The sequence below is a fragment of the Aquila chrysaetos genome, chromosome 15, assembly GCF_900496995.4.
Source record: "Aquila chrysaetos chrysaetos chromosome 15, bAquChr1.4, whole genome shotgun sequence".
Taxonomy (NCBI): domain Eukaryota; kingdom Metazoa; phylum Chordata; class Aves; order Accipitriformes; family Accipitridae; genus Aquila; species Aquila chrysaetos.
The window spans coordinates 26,817,659-26,835,836 of record NC_044018.1 but is presented as its reverse complement, the minus strand read 5'-3'; the positions used below and the strand labels follow the sequence as shown (position 1 = coordinate 26,835,836).

General features: G+C 44.4%; 1 protein-coding gene across 2 annotated transcripts in view; it reads right to left on the bottom strand.

Moving 5' to 3' along the window:
• Window positions 1–17,866, bottom strand: part of HCRTR2 (hypocretin receptor 2) — a 39,784-nt gene extending 21,918 nt beyond the window's left edge. The window contains exons 1-3 of one of the 2 annotated variants that reach the window (XM_030037959.1): window positions 17,618–17,866; window positions 16,816–17,003; window positions 290–468 (exon numbers count right to left, since the gene is read on the bottom strand). In XM_030037959.1, coding sequence (XP_029893819.1) covers window positions 290–439 — 150 coding nt within the window. In that variant the 5' untranslated portion in view covers window positions 440–468; window positions 16,816–17,003; window positions 17,618–17,866. Of the gene's footprint in view, window positions 1–289; window positions 469–16,815; window positions 17,077–17,617 lie in introns of those variants that run through there. The other variant, XM_030037958.1, reaches the window with a different exon arrangement.
• Between the last annotated feature and the right edge of the window lie 312 nt (window positions 17,867–18,178).

The window sequence follows — 18,178 nt, the reverse complement described above, 5'->3', positions numbered from 1 at the left end:
ATCCCTTCTGAATTATTAAAAAAGATCACAAAAAGTGGAGAGCACCAGACAAATGTTCCAGAAAGTGTATTGCCCAAGTCTAACAATCAGATGGACCAAGAACAATATTTATTAAGCATAAACATAGTCACAAGTGGAACAGTCCTTTAATCCTCAGCATGTACCCTGAGATACCTACTTCAGTAGCAGGGATAGACTTCCATCAGATTATCACTATTAGGAAAATGCTATTGTTCTTTCTCTTTTTCATAACATGGGTCATGTGTACACAAACACAGTAAAATAATACCTGTAAGTAGGGAATCACTTTGCAGAGGGGCTGCCCAAAGAACCACGTTTCTGTGATGTCCACTACTAAAGTTGCTGGAAGACAAGTAATTGTAACCAGAATGTCAGCCAGAGAAAGATTCACTATGAAATAGTTGGTAACTGTCCGCATGTGATGGTTCTTCCACACTGCAATGCAAACTGAATTTGGAAAGACAAGTTAGTGAGATGGAAGTGACTTAGGGAATGCTTCAACAGGAAAACACTTAGCTTTGGAGAGTTAAGGAGGAAATGTTTGTGTCTTTTTTTAACACAGAATATTTGAATATGCAGTTCAGTGTAAGAACCTTGTGTTTTCTTTTAGAGTGGAAACAAGAGGGTACATGTAGAGAGAATCTTAGTACGCAAAGAATAGTCTTCCACAGACCACAGCATGGGAAATAATCTGATATATAAAGCAGCTTATTTTCCTGCTAGTTTATCTTCACTAACCATTCACACAACTTTCTTCATGTCTATTTTAATCCACTGGCTCTAGTCTATGGCAAGACACGTCTACATTTGTAAAAGTTTATCTTTTTCTTGTGATAGCATGATGCTTAATTCAAATTGCTACCACACGGAATCTTGTAAACTGTACCAAGACAACAATCATTTTATAAAATATTTTGCTGGGCATAATATATCTATTGCATCTGCAGAGAATCTGTAACAGTTGTCTGGGTAACTGTGATTTGAGGTAAATATATAAAGATAATTTTTTGCAGTATTAAGTGCTACCCATTTTAAATGTGGTATATTTTTGATGATGATTACTGTGATTGAAAGCAGCATGTAGCAGACACTTGACAATATGTGCCTTTAAAGCTTGTTTTATATCTTTTCTTTTCCCTCTTTCAATTTGAAAGGCTTTTAGAAATGAGGCAAATCAGTCCTTTAACATGGTTGCACTAAATTCATAAGCTAATACATTAAGACTGCCAAAACTGAGTCTGAGAAACTGGCCTAAAAATAAGATTTTTAATAACTTTGGAAGTAAAACCCTAAGAGATTGTAGCAATCAATAGCTTTTGAATGTTTTAGATTCAGTCACCAAAAGCTCTTTAAAAACTGATGCCCAAAGTTTTCCAGAAACACCACAATACTTCTTGTAAGAAAACAGTACACCTCATTGTACATCAAAGGTTCTTCTCCTGTAAATAACAATTCATCCATCATGCAAATCCGGGTGAAGATTCAAAGTCTCCTTAATCTGTCAGGATATAGCACTATGCTTAATTTAGATATATTAAACAGATCACAGAATGTTAAAGAATAGAGTTAGAAGACTCCTCAAGAGGTTGTCCAAATCTAAAATGGAATTGGCTAGAGTTAAGCCATTCTCTTATTAAACTAGCTAAAACAGCTGGAAAAAAATACACAGACTTTAAGGCACATAAGCTCTTGAGATCAGATGCTTCTTTAGATCCTAAGAAGGACGGTGTGCCTGAAAGCTTGTGATCATCTTCCAGCTGCATGAGTTGATCTAATAAAATATATTTACTTCATTCCACAAATCTTGTCTTGTTTAAGTCTTTAAACCAACACTACAGCAAGACTACCACTAAGCCTTTGTTGGCAAGTTTACATTTTAAAATCTGTTACATTTGAAGATACCATGAATGTGTTGCAGTGTTTAACTATCTTCCCTATTGGAAAAAAAAAAAAGTCAATCCTCTAGTGTCTATCTACTTTTCTTTTGCTGCTGTTTGTATCACTTTTTTTTCCTGCACACAGGCAGGAATGAAGATTTTTTTCCCTGCAGCAATGCTTCACATACATAAAGACTGTTGTTACATTGTTCCTCAGTTTTCTTTTCAGACTGTACAACTTCAGAATTCTTTTACTCCCAGTGATTTTTAGAACCTCTGCAAGCATCCTTGTTGCTGTTGTCTGGATGCTCTTCAGACTGGATTGCATCTTTGTGGTCAGAGTGCAGTGACCAAAATGAGCAGAATACTCATTCAAGACCTTACTAGAGCTTTATCAGGAGCTGAGATTAGAGCACTTCTTTGTGAGAGCTATGTTTAGACATTTTGGGGTAATTTAGGACAGAGAGAGGCAGAGGCTAGGTGGCCTTCAGTTTCTCTAACAGAAGGTAATTTTATCAAATACCTTTTTAGGATATAGGCTTCCAAGTCATATCTAAAACCCCTGTTGTGCCACGATAGATGTTCTTATAACATGTTGCAGACATGGTTCCAGATTCTATAGCTTGTATAAATTTAATCTTTGCTATGTATCTATCATGCTCTTGTAAATGCAAGTGAAAACACCTCTGCAAAGCTCTTCACTGTTCTTGTATGGGTTTTGGAGAAAATCTCCACAGTATCCATTTCTTCTATTGTTTTCTTCCTAAATACAGAATTTCAGGTTCTCTTAGCTGTGCCTGAAAGGCAAGGCTTATAAATCAAAAGCTTGAAGGAAACAACATATAAATTGTTTTCTCCCCATTTGGGTGATTTAAGTTACTTACTAAAGTAATTATTTCTATAGCATTGCATGATAATTACAACATAACTATCCAGAGCTTTATCATTGTCACTTGGTGCATGGGATTACTACAGTTTTAACTTGCAGTCTGACAATGCAGAGGCAGCATGTAACAGGTAATACATTGCTGCCCCTCTGGAATGTTGTTCACAGTTGGAAATGCAATGCTGGAGAAAAAGATTGCAAACACCATTTCACTTACAATAATGCTAACACTCTGGGCTTTATACTTACGGCTTGTTCTTTGTCTTGAGTGCAATTCATACTGAAAGTATTATCCTGTCTTGTACTCAGCAAAAGTTAATATGAAGTGGCAATGTTTTTCTGTACTTTTTGTTTCTTTTATCAATAGGCAAAAGTTAAATAAAATGTTGTTTTAAAAGTCCAGAGTTTGGCTACTTTGTACTCATGCTATGGTTTCAACCGTCCTACATTCTACCCGATTCAGACAGGTGCATTGTTTTCAGCAAAGGATGTCAGTGCCTAAAGGTGCCAGGTTTAAGCAGATATGTATGCTCTTTGGCAAGGCCTATTCTCATTCCCGTGTTGACCTGTTTGGGGAAAGCACCTGAACATAAACATTATTTCTGGTAAAAAAATCCGTAAGTTAACAAACGTGAGGTCAATGTCATCGGCAGCAAACTGTATCAGATATCAATTCACAGCATTTTGCATGTTGTGTTTAAAGCTTTCTATCAGTATGAGCAAATGAAACCTCATGATAGCCCAGAGAGCTAAGAAAATAATTACCATTTTCATCCTTGATCCAAAGAAAGCGAAGTGCCAAACAGAAGTTGCTAAAGGCCATACAGTAAGTCGGACACAGAATAAGAAACTCCGACTCTTAATTCCCAGCTCTGTACTAAGCCTTCCAGATCACGCTGGCTTAACATGAATGGAATTTAGATGAACTCCAGTACCTGCTATTCCTCAGAGAAATATAAAAGACTATGCCCCTTGCTACTCAGGGAGTAGCAGTATGCAGGAAAGCCGATGCATGGAAAGTAGCTCTGAATTCCTTTGAATTCTACTCTATGGGGGCAAGAGGCACCTGAAAGTTGGAAAAAATAATAATTTACAAGCATAGAAATGCAAGATAATTTGTTACTGTAGATTTCTCTGCTTATGCTTGTGTTTCCCCTTTCAGCCTCATCCATTCTTTGCGGCATAGACCATTTTCCATTCTTTGTATGGCACATAGCACAAAAACATCTTAATTAGCATGTTTACATACTACCATAATAATTAAATATCCCAGAAACTTATTCCATGAATGTATACCAAAAATGACTTTGTGTAAAGAAGTCTCTGAAGAGAAAGTATTTTAAAAACAAGGCAGCTTTTTCGCCCACTGGTTGCCCTCTGCTAGTTGCAGTAATGTTTTCAACCTGCACAAGCATTGGTAATGTTTTCTTTCAGTGCAAGGCTAAACTGAGCTGTGAGGCTTTGCTACAAGTTATTTGAATAGGACAGAATGGTATAAATGACAGAAAGTTAGTTCAATGTATTCCTTCCAGACTCAATGTAGTTCTGAGTCTATGACAGTACAAGGTTATTCAGTAGTCTTGGACAACAGCTTCATTGGTATACCAGTGATCTAGCAGATTATAGAGAAAGATGCTCTAGCCTGTGTTCAACTATTATTTTATAGGTGTGCAAAATAGTTTGACTATGCTGCTGAACATATGTTAACTAGTTAAGCATCAGAAGAAAAGAATGTTGTATACTTTCCACTCTCACTCCTTTAAAATGCATTTTCATCTCAGGTGGTTCTATAGACAAGTGGAGGCACTGAGCTCCTGCACAAACCCTAAAGAAACATGGTAGAGGAAGGAAGCTCCATGGAGTGGGAAATGCCATCTGCCTACCCAGAGTGAAATAGCAGAGAGCTGTGGCTTTCCACTCAGCTTGGAGAAGGGAAGCAAGGATGAGCAAGGTAGTAAAGTTTCTCAACTGGGAGTGTATTTTACCAAAAAGTACTCCAAAATCATAAAAGAGGAGATGAGGCCAGCACCAGCCTTCCTAAAAAACTTGGGAGACACCACAGAGTTAACAGGATGTCTGTTTAGGTAGGGCACAATATAGTGGCCCAAACTGAGCTCTTCAGACCTCTGCTGAAAATCTATGAAATAGTAAAAATAGCTCTAAATAAAACCTCGATTTAACATTATATGCAAATCTTTTATGCAACCTTTGATGTTCCCAGCTATAAATAGGAGTGAGGAAGAAAGTAGGAAAAATGGTATTAACCCAGGCACTGAAGAAGAGAGGATCAGAACTTTAAAAAAAAAAAAAAAGTGGGAGAGAAATGTGTAAGAAAGGAAACTGAGAAATGTGCTCCTACTGTGCATGATTTTCCTGACTGCTAGAACCTAATTACCTGTCCAGTGTATTTTATTATTTTCTGTATTGTAGTTTTTATTTTATAAAAAGTTTTCAAAGCTACAGTTAGTAACTTTGCAGCAAATGAAAACGTGCAGGCCAGCTTTCACAAAGAGCAGCTTCTTTTCTAATGGTTATTAATTAATCCAACTCTCGTAACTCCTTCATCTCACTGCTGATGCTTTCATTTTTTTTCTGCCAGAATCGAGAGAAGAATTTTAAGCAAAACAATTGCTGTTCCCATCTCTGCCACACAGTGTCAGTGAAGGCTTGGAAACTGGCTTGAGTTGCCAGGCTCACACTGAAAAACTTGCGGGGGCTTTCCCCAAGCGAGGACAGTTCTGCCATAACGAAGCTCGTTTCAGACCCCATCCTCCGAACGTGCACCATCTCTCTCCCCCAAAAAAGTCTCATAGGCAAGTCCCAGGAAGGACTAAACATAACAAATTCAAAACAAATTTAAGACAGATGCTATTAGAAGTCCATCAAGAAAGCTTCATATACCTCATTATATTCCTGAAGAAAAAAACTCTCTCAAATATGATGGTAGGGTGAGATTGGTATTTTTCATGTACAAAGTTAATCCCTGTTGGCTTAGTGTCCTGGGGCATTTTAATTAGAGGCTGTAATGCTATCTATTCGATTAGCACAGCTCATTGTATCTCAGGCTGAATATGAAAACAATACAAAGGCTCCAGCTGGTATAAAATGCAGCTGCTTGCCTCCTGGAAGATTTACGTTGTCTTGAGCATATTAAACATTGTGCTGCAGTCCTTCCGCCAGCGGACTGCTGGTTCAGCTGTCAATTTGTTTTTCACATGTCAACCCTAAATCATTTCCCTAACTACTCTAGCAGTCTTGTCAACCTCTTATACAATGGGTCATCTTCCAGTGTGACTTCTTGGCCAAAATAGAAACATGATTTCCATAACCAGCAATACCTGACACTTCCTTATGTAAAAGAATGACACTACCTCTGATCTCATTTTTGGTGAATAATAAATCCCAGATGGATGTCAGCAAAAAATTACCATTTTTCATACTAAACTTTAATTATTTTATTTTGCTTTGATAATTCAGTATCACAATTGTTTGACTAAAATACCATAATATCGCCATCCAGCAGTCATTTGGAAGTGATGCTGTGATTATAAGCACTGGTCATCAACATCTCCAAATGCATGAGGCAGAAAGCTTCTAAAGAGCTTTACTCCACAACATTTTACAATCAAACACTGATAAAAAAATGTGTTAAACAGATTTGAGTTACACATTACTTATTCTCTACCTCCTGCCCACCCCGCCCCCCCCAAATTGTTTCCACCCGGCAATGAATTGGTTCTTCATATGGCATTCTCCCCCTTGGCCTTCTTTGGTGATGCCATGACCTATTGCAAATGAAGGTCTGGGTGGTGGGGTGTCAAGCAACACAATCATGTTGAAAAGAAGGCTGAGTAGATAAGCTACCAAATGGGATTCTGGAGAGCTAGAGCCCCTGTGGAAACACTAAATCAATGTGTACTGTTGGAAGGAAAAACACTGTCATTGAAACTACTTTCATTATGAACAATTCCTGATTGAGGATTCTTCTGCTTTTACTTAAGAGTCTAAAAATTAGGTGCCTAAGACTAAGCTTATTTTATTTGTTTTAGGAAGGCTTTCCACTAGTCTTTCAATAACTTTATTGATGATCTTGAGTAAGGGGTGACAAGCACTTTAACTAAATTGCACAGTATATTTAATTAGGGGTTTTTGAAACCAGCAGTGAGAACAAAAGATCTAAAACAAAGCGATCTCTTGTGTGAATAGGAAGATGATACCTATTTCTTATGCTGTCCATCTCTTATCCACTATTAAGCTATAAACTCACACATTACTTCATTTTTTACATAACTAATCTTATCTGAAAAAAGGAGTCCAACATAAGACCAGGTTTATGTTGAAAAAGTAATAGAAAGAATGACACAAAGAAAAGACACTTTTTGTATGGTATTTATTATAAAGGAAATAATGAAAAAACTCCTACAGCTGGTATGCCCAGCAGATAAGAACTGTCCTTGAATATGTGATGCGATAGCTGAAAAGATGGACAATATTCTGGGCTGCACACACAAAAAGGAATTACATAGCCTACCAGTGCGGTGATAGCTCCTCATCAACAGGACACACTAGATGTGTCAACAGATTTGAACAAAATCATGGAAGCATGACAAAAAAAGTAGGTGTTAGGTCATGCTCCCTATGTATCACACATAAACAAGTACATATGTGTAGATTCCATCACTGTTTTCTAGTAAAACTCTAGGAGAAATACTGAAACTGTAAGAAATATAGCTGCATAACACTGAACATAAGAAATCTTAAAGTATTTTGTTGAATATCAGCTTCACTGAAATGTACTAATGGGGAACTGTCTCCCACAAAAGACAGTAAGAGTCTACCGAAATAAAACAGATATACAGCAACTAGTTTGCTTGCAGCAATATATTTTCTGAGATTTTTTCTAGCTACCAAGTGCTCTGCTGTACTCAGGCTTTTAAAGAGACTTATGAGTTGAGGGTTGTGGGTTACTCATGTTCTCCAACCCACTTCTGTATTTTTTTCTACTGCCTCATTATTATGGTGCTAGAGAAGAATAGAAGAACTAAATTCTGCTTGCTGGAAGCTTATCTCTACAGATTACAATTAGGAGTAATAGCACAACCATCTAATTGGCACAGGATTCATTTTCTCAGTCACATTACATAATCTTAGACAATTAACAATCTTATGGAAATGGGAGTTATTACCAGAAGATGAGCTATACTATAAAAACAGACTGCCAAAACCACCAGGCTTGGTCAGCTCTGGAGGAAGTGAAAGGTACCATCACAGTTTCCTGAGCTAGCTGTACCAATTAACACAGACAGATTGGTTTTAAATTGCCCCACCACACACACACACACACAAATCATTACAAGTATTAATTGGCAACCCTGGTCATTTCTGCAGAGCTGGCTATACTGAATGACCAGTTATTTCATAATCACATTTGATATACTTACTTTTCTATCCATAGTAACAATAAAAAGCCTACAAAATCCTTGCACACACTTCATGTTAGAGATGGAAGAACCATAAACATAGCTGGCATACTGCACATGACACTACAATAAAAAGATTTCACACTTCATTATGATTCAGTTTAAACCTGCATGACTCATTAAAATCAAGGTACGCTCCATGGCTGAAATGCTGTGCAACTTTGAAACCATATGCTTCAAAATGCATCTGTCCATCAGTGTAAAATGGAATTGCACTAGGAAAAACCCTTCCACCTCCATGTCTGTTTCTAATGTAGATGTAAGAATGCCTTTTCTTTAGACTACACACACAAAAAAAAAAAATACAATTCACTATGCTAGTGAAATGCTACAGCATAAGCAGGGATCAGACTCCTGGGAACAGAGCTTTCACAGAAAAATGTGAGACACCTCTTTTGGGGGTTACCTCTTTGCCTGGGAGCTGCATGTAAGCTCAGGCTCTCACACTTAGCTCAGGCAAAGACCACGTTGCAAGTATGCATGTGCCCTGCTGATTTTGATTGTAATTTTCACCCACTGACTTGACTTTGTGGCTTAACCTCAGACCTGTTTCATCACTATGGATTTGTCTGGTGATTGCTGGGAGGTGACTGAACCCCGGGGGCTGACATCACCAGCCCTACCATACTCTCAGGCACTGGGGGACTGTGTTGGTAGGTACACTGCCCTGTCAATCTTGCTGCTGCCCTCAGCTCCCGGCTCTCTGTCCTGGTTTCAGCTGGGATAGAGATAAATGACTTCCTAGTAGCTGGTACAGTGCTATGTTTTGAGTTCAGTATGCGAAGAATGTTGATAACACTGATGTTTTCAGTTGTTGCTAAGTAGTGTTTAGTCTAAAGTCAAGGATTTTTCAGCTTCTCATGCCCAGCCAGCGAGAAAGCTGGAGGGGCACAAGAAGTTGGCACAGGACAGAGTCAGGGCAGCTGACCCAAACTGGCCAACGGGGTATTCCATACCATGGGACGTCACATCTAGTATAGGAACTGGGGGGAGTGGGGGCGGGGAATCGCCGCTCGGGGACTAATGGGGTGTCGTTCGGCAGGTGGTGAGCAATTGCACTGCGCATCATTTGTATATTCCAATCCTTTTATTATTACTGCTGTCATTTTATTAGTGTTATCATTATCATTATCAGTTTCTTCTTTTCTGTTCTATTAAACCGTTCTTATCTCAACCCATGAGTTTTACTTCTTTTCCCGATTTTCTCCCCCATCCCACTGGGGGGTGGGGAGTGAGTGAGTGGCTGTGTGGTGCTCAGTTGCTGGCTGGGGTTAAACCACGACACTCTCCTTCCCCTGGGGAACAGTCCATTCTAGCTCTTCTTTGACAAATTCCACTTGTGAGACATACAGTAAGTAAATCAGCTGCTAAAGGCCAAAAAAAAAAAAAAAAGGTTTCATTTGACAAGCAACACAGAAAAGAAACACTTCAAAAGCAAAGAAGCATTCCAAAACCTTCCATTTTGGGGAAAGATGGTGAGTTAAAGCAGGAAATGACAACAGCTTTCATTTTATTTGGTAATGCCCCAAAGATACTTCTGTCTGGAGTACTTCAGTGACATAAGGGAAAGATGTGTTAGTCTCTGTTCAGCTCCTGGCAGACAGGGCATTACTTGGAGTTGCACAGTTGCTGAATAGTGCTGCTGAGTTACTTTCTTTCTTCCATATGTAGACGATTCTTTCCAAACATCACTCACAATATAAAATTAATACTAGGCAGCATATCCTGCCACCGTCAAGGTTGCACATGTTTGGGGTCTAAATAGCAGAGATGGTCTTCAGAACTATCACTCGAACAGCTTTGAGAATGTGTAAAAATAAATGGGCTAAGTTCTTTAAGTTTCACACATTTATCAGCAGCACGTCTTGAAAGTAAAATGAAACAAGAACAGAACCAGCAACAGTAAACTTTGGTATTTGCTTCCTAGGTAATCTGTCAAATACATGATGTGTGCTTTCCCTTGCCACCCACTGCCACCTGGTAACGTTCTGGCATTGTAGGGGAATTCTGACTAACCAGTGATAGCTCTTCTGCAGGAGTTGCTGAATAGCCAGCCTTTAAGTCAAAGTCTATAATACATCAGAGACGTATTTTATCAGCAGTGCGATAGACAGAAGAAAGGAAGAAAACCAGATGGCAGAGGAGTCCTAAATTTATACTTTCCAAAATGTACATGTAGCCTCAGAAGAAAGAACAATAACACTATCAAAAGTAGTTATGAATTAAACAGAATATAAGACTCCATATGGAAAGGAAAATATTTTTTGTTTCTTTCAATACTTTTTAATGGGTTTTGACCCGAGACCAAGCACTTTTCTACTTGTTCAGATTCCAGTCCTCCTCCTTTATCATTGAATGAGTTCACAGCAGAACTATTGTCCTTTGGAATGACATTAGAATACAAGTAGCCAAACTGCCTCTTATTTTACTTTGACTGAAAAAACCATGTCCAATGACTTCTTTATCCAACTATAAGGGCAGCCTCCAGGCAGATATAACTGTCCTTTCTTTTAGAAGACCTCAAGTGAAAGTCAGCAGAATTTGTATTAACATCAAGCATCTCTTGCAGCTCACCTTCCTTCAGTCTTGGGCACTGCCCTTTTTCAGAGTTGGGTTGAATACGACTGCACTATTCACACTAGGCAGAATTGCCTTTCGACATAAAGAATGGTAAAGGGAAGTAGAGCTGTCTCCCTTTTGGACTCTCTGGTCAGAAACCATACAGTGGAACTAATTACACATTTGGACATAAGAATCTAGAAAGAAAGGGCATAATTTCAAATCAGCTTCATCTTTTAATGTTTTTCTACTTTTTGTGTATCTCACGAGGATGTGGATGAGCCTTTCTTGTGAGTAATCCCCATGTTATGCAAATACTAATGTACTTCAGTTGATACTCAAATTTACATAAATTGAGCATGTACATTCTATATCTTAGGTAGATGAAATGTATAAACATTGTATCATTTCCTGTGTGATTTTTTTTTTTTTAATTATAAAGCCACTCTAGTCATTATTCATCCAGCAGATAAAAGTCACTCTCATGCTGATACTACAAAAGTAAAGCCCTTTCAGTGCCGGATTCCCTGAGTTGTGGTTTAAGCCCAGCTGGGAACAAAGCACCACGAGGCCGCTTGCTCACTCCTCCCCCCCAGTCCCAGTGGGATGAGGACAAAATATAAAGAAAAGCTCATGGGTTGAGACAAGGACAGGGTGGGATCACTCACCACTTATGGTCACGGGCAAAAGACAGGCTCAACTTGGAGAATAAACAAAATCAATTTAATTTACTACCAATGAAATCAAAACAGGGATACTGAGAAGTAAAACCCAACCTTAGAACACCTTCCCCTCACCCCTCCCTCCTTCCCGGCTCAACCCCACTCCCGGTTTTCTCCACCTTCTCCCCCCGGCGGCGCAGGGGGACGGGGAATGGGGGTTGGGGTCAGTTCGCCACACCTTGTCTCTGCCGCTCCTTCCTCCTCAGGGGGAGGACTCCTCACTCGTCCCCTGCTCCACTGTGGGGTCCCTCCCATGGGAGACAGTCCTCCATGAGCTTCTCCAACGTGGGTCCTTTCCACAGGCTGCAGTCCTTCACAAACTGCTCCAGCGTGGGTCCTTCCCTCGGGCTGCAGTCCTCCAGGCACAGCCTGCTCCAGCGCGGGCTTTCCCCTGGAGTCCCGGCCATCCTGGGGGGCATCCATCCCCCTGCTCCGGCGTGGGCTCCTCTCTCCCCGGGCTGCAGGTGGGCATCTGCTCCCCCGCTCCCCTCCGTGGGCTGGGGGGGGGACAGCCTGCCGTCTGGTCTCCCCACGGGCTGCGGGGGCATCCCCTCCTCCCCCGCTCCTCCTCCCCCTCCCTTCTTCACTCACCTCATATCTGCACAGGGGCTCCTCTCACATTCCAAATCTCCCCCGGCACTGCAGGTTCCCCTTCTCAAGTCTGTTCTCCCAGAGGCGCTACCGCCGTCGCTGACGGGCTCGGCCTGGGCCAGCGGCGGGTCCGACTTGAAGCCGGGGAAGCTTCTGGCAGCTTCTCACAGGAGCCATCCCTGCGGCCCCTCCTCCACTACCAAAACCCCTGCCACACAAACCCAAAACACCAAGTAATCTGGACAAAATTAAATGTAATAATTTAAAATGTGATTAAATTAAATATGCCCATCTACAGTGATCAAATAGGATTCATGAAGATCACGGCACCATTTAAGAGAATACACGACTCATCCAATTCTAGCAACACATACATGTATGCCTAGACCTCGGTATTCACCAGACCTTTAAAATGGTAACAGAGCAGCATTTGAGACAGTTGCTGATTGATAGGCATTGATTAGGACCCTGGTGTTAGAACTATACACAAACCTTTTCTTCTCCAGCCCTAAAAAATCAAACTACAGTAAATAAAAATTGAATGCTGTTGAGACTATGAATTCTTTGAGGAAAGGACCACAGTCGGGTTCTGTACAGGTTTCAGCACAACTAGCAGTTATTGTAAAATAAGTAATAAATAATAGAGCTATCCAAAGAAGAGTAATTCTCTGTCAATTAGATTTGTTTTCATTCTGAGTTGGAAAGCAAGACAAGTATCACCAAACTGTGTGAGTAAAGAAAGTTTCTGAAATCTCTCACTGATGTCCTGCACGGTCTCTTAGCCTCGGAAGCCAGCAGTGCTGAGGACTCGCAAGCTGGGTGCTGGCAGGTTGTGTGTGCTCAGGATCTCAGCTCCTGCCAGCTCTGGGGAGGGCTGGCAAGAGGCCCAGCAGCCCAGTGGGTGGGACACCAGAAGGCTCCTTGTTCTGCCTTCAGTCTTTGATCAAACCAAGTGATCTCTGCTGTACATTGTGCTTTTGATGAATGCACGTTCCCTGAGGAAACCATTGCACTAGAAAAGTTCTGACCCTTGTGAATTAATAACTTAAATGAGGACCATTCCCAGCCTTTGCCTGTATAAATGGAGTTAAATATATGGAGCTGTACATTACTCATTAATCCCTTGTGGTCTTATTCCAGTTACTAACTGCTGCAACTGGTTAGTGTGGAATGATGATGTCAGTAACCAGAGACCTCTGTACATCCCCAAAATATCTTTCCTTCTTTAATTATCTGGTTTTCTGTTTTTAAGCAATGCTTTTAATGCAATGTTTTCCAATAAAGAAGAAACGTATTTACAGTCAATATACATTCTCCATTAAGAGGTCCTACGGTTTGCACCAGCTGTACAAAGAAGTTGCAAGAGTTTCATTGCTGTGCGGTGGTGAAGAAATCTTCTGGTCTTTGCAAAACAGAAAGTGCTTACCCTCCACACCTATTCTGCTCCTAGTGATAAATAGTGACTGAAGAAGCAAACGGGAGAAAGCATACTGATGTTACAATCTGGATTTCAGATTCTCTGAATGTTCATGTAAATATGTCCTAAAAAACTTCTTAAAATCTGTTTCTTCTCAGTGGCTTGCTCTGAAATCTCTGGTGAGCAGCCAATGTGGGCACACATGAGAATCACTGACATGAAGCACTTAAATGCAATAATGAAATTTGCATTCAAATGCAGAGACTTGCTAACAGTTTTCATTCTAGCTGGTTTGTGCAGCAGCTGGGACAGTGTTTGTCAACTCTCCTAATTAAATTGAAAGCCAAATAGCAATGCAGACCTTGTTATATGCTACTAGAAGTAGAATTCCTGCAGTGCAGCTCACTCAAGAGCCCAGTAGATGTCAATCAAAGTTCAAGCTTCATATTCTACACTTGGTTTTTAATTAACTGTCAGAATGCTTCAATCTAGTTTATTACTAACAACTGAGGGATGCGCTGTGCCTTCCACTTGCACAGATGTTATTGCTGGGACACAATGAGTCTCTTAATCCCATGTGAATGCACAAATCAAAATATGAGGCAGAAATATAATTTTTCAGTTCCACATAGGGAAGGAAAGGGTCTTTGCTGGTTACTTAAGTGCTGTTTGAATAGGATATAGACAAAATAGAATCAAAGCATTGACTCCACATGCCACATGAGTCCAGCAGCACTGGTCAAACATAACCAGAGGAACACACTGCATCATTAAGGGTGATAGCCTATTAGCCACTAAAACTCTCTTTAGAATCACTTCTCTGCTTCAAGAAGGTCCATGACTAAATCCCAGATTAACCTTGAATATGGATTTTTCAAGCAGGAGAAATTAGCTTCTCGGAGACTTCAACATGCGCCCTGTTCTCTATCAGATTTTCACTGGTAGTCAAATATTAAGTTTCACAACAATGTCTTTGGAAAGAGCATTAGACCACATCCGTTTCTCTCCTCAAAATCATGCGAGCCTGCAATCAGTGCAGTATGAGCTTTCTTGCATAAAGATGAGATCGTGTACAGCTAACGAGGACCTGCACCTGCAGATCCCACAAACAACTTGCCGGTAAACAGAAGCAGCAGTTTGGGTGGGCGAGGTCTGTATAATGCACAAAGGCAGTTTAAAGAGCAAACGGCTTGAGCAGAAGCAGTCCGGTAAAAAAAAGGTGGGTGGACAGCCAAATGCCAGCTTCCATCCCAAGCAAAAAGATAACGTACACAAATGTCGGGGAGGAGCGGCTCTACATCATCACCAATATCGTCTCTATTTGCAAGTGCACAGAGAGGAAAGCTTTCCTCCGTGTGGCTTCAGGGGAAAAAAAGCATCAACAGGGTGAGGACTCTTATAGCTGAAGATTTGACCTTGAATCTTTAAAGGCAAGAGGACAGCCTGTTTACAAAACGGGTGGAGGCAAATAGGTAAACACAGCTAGTTCTCCTAAAACCAGCTTTGCTCAAGATCAGAAGGAAGGATGCTTTTCTCCCTAGTTTAAAGTACAGCCTCTTTGTGAGGGCTATTACCTTTACACCGCCTGTCAAGGTGGCTGCCGAGCAAACATGCTCAGGCTTCTGAATAGCTCTAACGTAACCTCTTTGGCTGAAAACTCACTGGTTTTGCCAACGTGCACAGTGGATGTTTAAAGGCAGGCAGTGCACCCTTCCACAAAAAAAATTAAAATAGCATCATCAGTCCGTTGCAAGAAAAAAAAGCCTTGCAAAATTTTGCCTTTGGCTGCAGTCTTATTTGCGTCTTGCCTCGGGAAGCCTAGAGAGCTTGCAGATGACAGCCCTGACACGCATGAACCCTTCTGAAAAACATGAATGGAAGACCCGTATGGCAGGGCCGGCCGCGCTCGTGCGCCACTCCGTTCATGAAAATGTCACCGACGTGAATGAAGAATGCAAATGGCCGGGACTCCGCCTAAGCGGGTCCTCGGGGCGAAGCCGCCTCCCCGCCGCCCCCCCGCTCGCTCACACCCGCGGAACTGACGAAGACCGAGGTCCCCTCCGCTCGCCCGGCCATCGGCAAACCAAGAGCGCGGCGGCGGGAGGGAGCGGCGCCCGCCGAGGCCCCGGGCGCGTCCACGTGCACACGCGTGCCTGCCCCGCGGCCGGGGACGGGGACGGGGGGGACGGACGGGGGGGGGGCGCGCTCCCCTGCGCCGGCACAGGCGCCTTCTCCGACAGCCCGGCGACAATGGCGGGCGGGGGGGCCGGCCCGCCCTCCGCCGCGCTCCCCCGCTGCAGCCGCCAGCTCGGGGGAGCGGAGAGAGGCGGGGGGGGGGCGGCGGGCGGGCTCCTGGCCGCCGGGGCCCGCTCGCCGTTCCCCCCCCCCACACCGCCCGTTCCCGTAAACGTGCCCGCCCCGCCGCCCGCCCGTGACCCTCGGCCCCCCTCCCCCGCCGCCTCCTTCGGGGATGAATGGGAGCGGGGAGGAGGCGGGGCCCGAGGCTCCGCCTCGCCTCGCTTCCCTCAATGAGAGCCCGGGAGGTCGCCGCCCCGCCCTCGCCCCTGCTTCCCCCCCCGCCGCCATCCCCGCGCCGTACGGCTCGCGAGCGCGGCCGTTGCGCCGGCCGGGAGGCGCGAGCTGCGCGTCGCGCGCCTTCCGCCCGCCGGCGGCTGAGGGCAGCGACCGCCGGTTCCCCTCACGGAGGGGGGGGGGGGGCCCGCCGTCCCCGGTCCCTTACCGCGCCCCGCACCCCCGGTCTCTGTCCTTCAGGAAACACCGCGCCTCGGTCGTTCCCAGCGCGGCGCCGGGCTCCGCCGAGCGGGCCGGGGCTGTGACGGGGAGCAGCCGCCTACCCGGGCGGGCTGAGAGGCGGAGCCGCCGGCCGCGGCGGGCAGGGCGGGAGGCGGGGGGGGGGGGGGGGAAGGTTCAGCACCTCGGCCCGGCGGACAGGGACGGGAGCCGGCCGGCAGCCCCCGGCTCGGCCCCCCCGGCTGCCCCCGGTGAGCTCCGCCGGCCGCTCTCCGCCTGCCCGGCCCCGGCAGCGAGCGGCTGCCGCCGCAGCGCGGGAGGGAAGCGGTTTTCGCGGCGTCCCGCAGCGAAGGCCCCTTCCGCGCAGCCTTAACTTTCCCCCGCTGGGGACACCCGCGTTTCCAGAGGGGGAAGCGAAACCCACGCCCGGTTTCCAACCACGGGTGAAAACCATCCGTGCAAACCCCGTCTCGGCGAGGGGGAACGGGAAGTTTGGGGGAGCGCGACTCACCCAGGACGTTCCCGACGAGCGCCACGATGAAGACGACGATGTAGCCGGCGATCAGCGCCCATTCGTAGTCCTTGGGATGCAAATACTCTTTCCAGAGGTATCGCAGGAACTCCTCATCGTCGTAGTCGGAGGAAGGGGTTAAAAGAGCCTCCCGCGTTTCGTTTAGCTCCGACCCGGTCGTCCAATTCCTGCACGGAGGGGAACCATCCTCGGGTTGAATCCTGGACATCCCTGGTGGTTAGTCCGGGGGCTGGGAAAAAAACAAACAAACACCCCCCCCCCCTCCAAAAAAAAAACAACAACCAAACAAAACCCAGCCAAACAAACCAACAACAAAAAAAAAAACCCCAAACCCCAGACCCTCTCAGAGCATCCGAGCTTTCTCCCGCCCGTCCATCGAGGCTTGTGGTTGCCAGTGCGAAAAGCGGGGTGTGGGGAGAAAAATGACGCGGGAACTTACGGGAGCCAATGCGGGAACAGGCTGGGGATCCGCGTCGGTCCCCAACCCGCCCTGACCAGGCTTTTTCCCCGGCCGAGCGGGGGGCGCAGCCTCCGCGTTCGCGGAGGCTGCGCCCCCCGCTCGGCCGGGGAAAAAGCCTGGTCAGGGTGGGTTGCATGCCCCGGGTGCCGGGCTGCACCTGCCCCCGCTGGAAAAGTCACGTCCGTTTCGGACGACGCCGATTTTGGTTCCCCAAACCATGCACATGCACCGCCAGCTCCCCTTCCCCCCGCATCTCTGCACACACACCCCCCATCCATAGCCCCGCATCTCTCCCCCCGACCCTGCTCCCGGTTCGCTCACCCCTCTTCCGACTCTGGTTGCCTTCGGTTTCCCACCCTCTCTCGCACAGGCACTTCTCCTTAGACGTTTCTAAATTCAGTATTATATATATTCCAGATATTTGTAGATTAAAGGCAGTGGAAGGCTGCTGTGGAAGGAAGCACAGGGTGAAAGGAGGTATTAAAAACGAGTGGCTAATGAGGCTGTCTCCTTTCTGTGCCCCTTTGAAAGCTGGGCTGATTATGGGGCTAAACCAGAGGAATTAACCCTGATAGGAATATCCCCGAGACCACTGATCAGGCAAGCGTGGCGTTTCATCGAATTTGAAGATCGCTGAGAGCTCCCTGTAGTCTAGCATTCAGACTCCCTGCTCTGAGGTTGTTTCAAACGTCCAGCTTGGGATCTCAAGACAGCAACTGCCCCTTAGCTATTCTGAATTGAGCTGAGCTGGCAGAAAGCAACTCAAGAGAGCCCAGAAGTGCTAGTTAAACAGTGTGATAGGATTCCTGGCTTCTGGTCATTGCTTCTTGAATTATTTTCATACTTTGCCCAGTGTACAGTTCCTGAAAGAGAAGAGGTAGT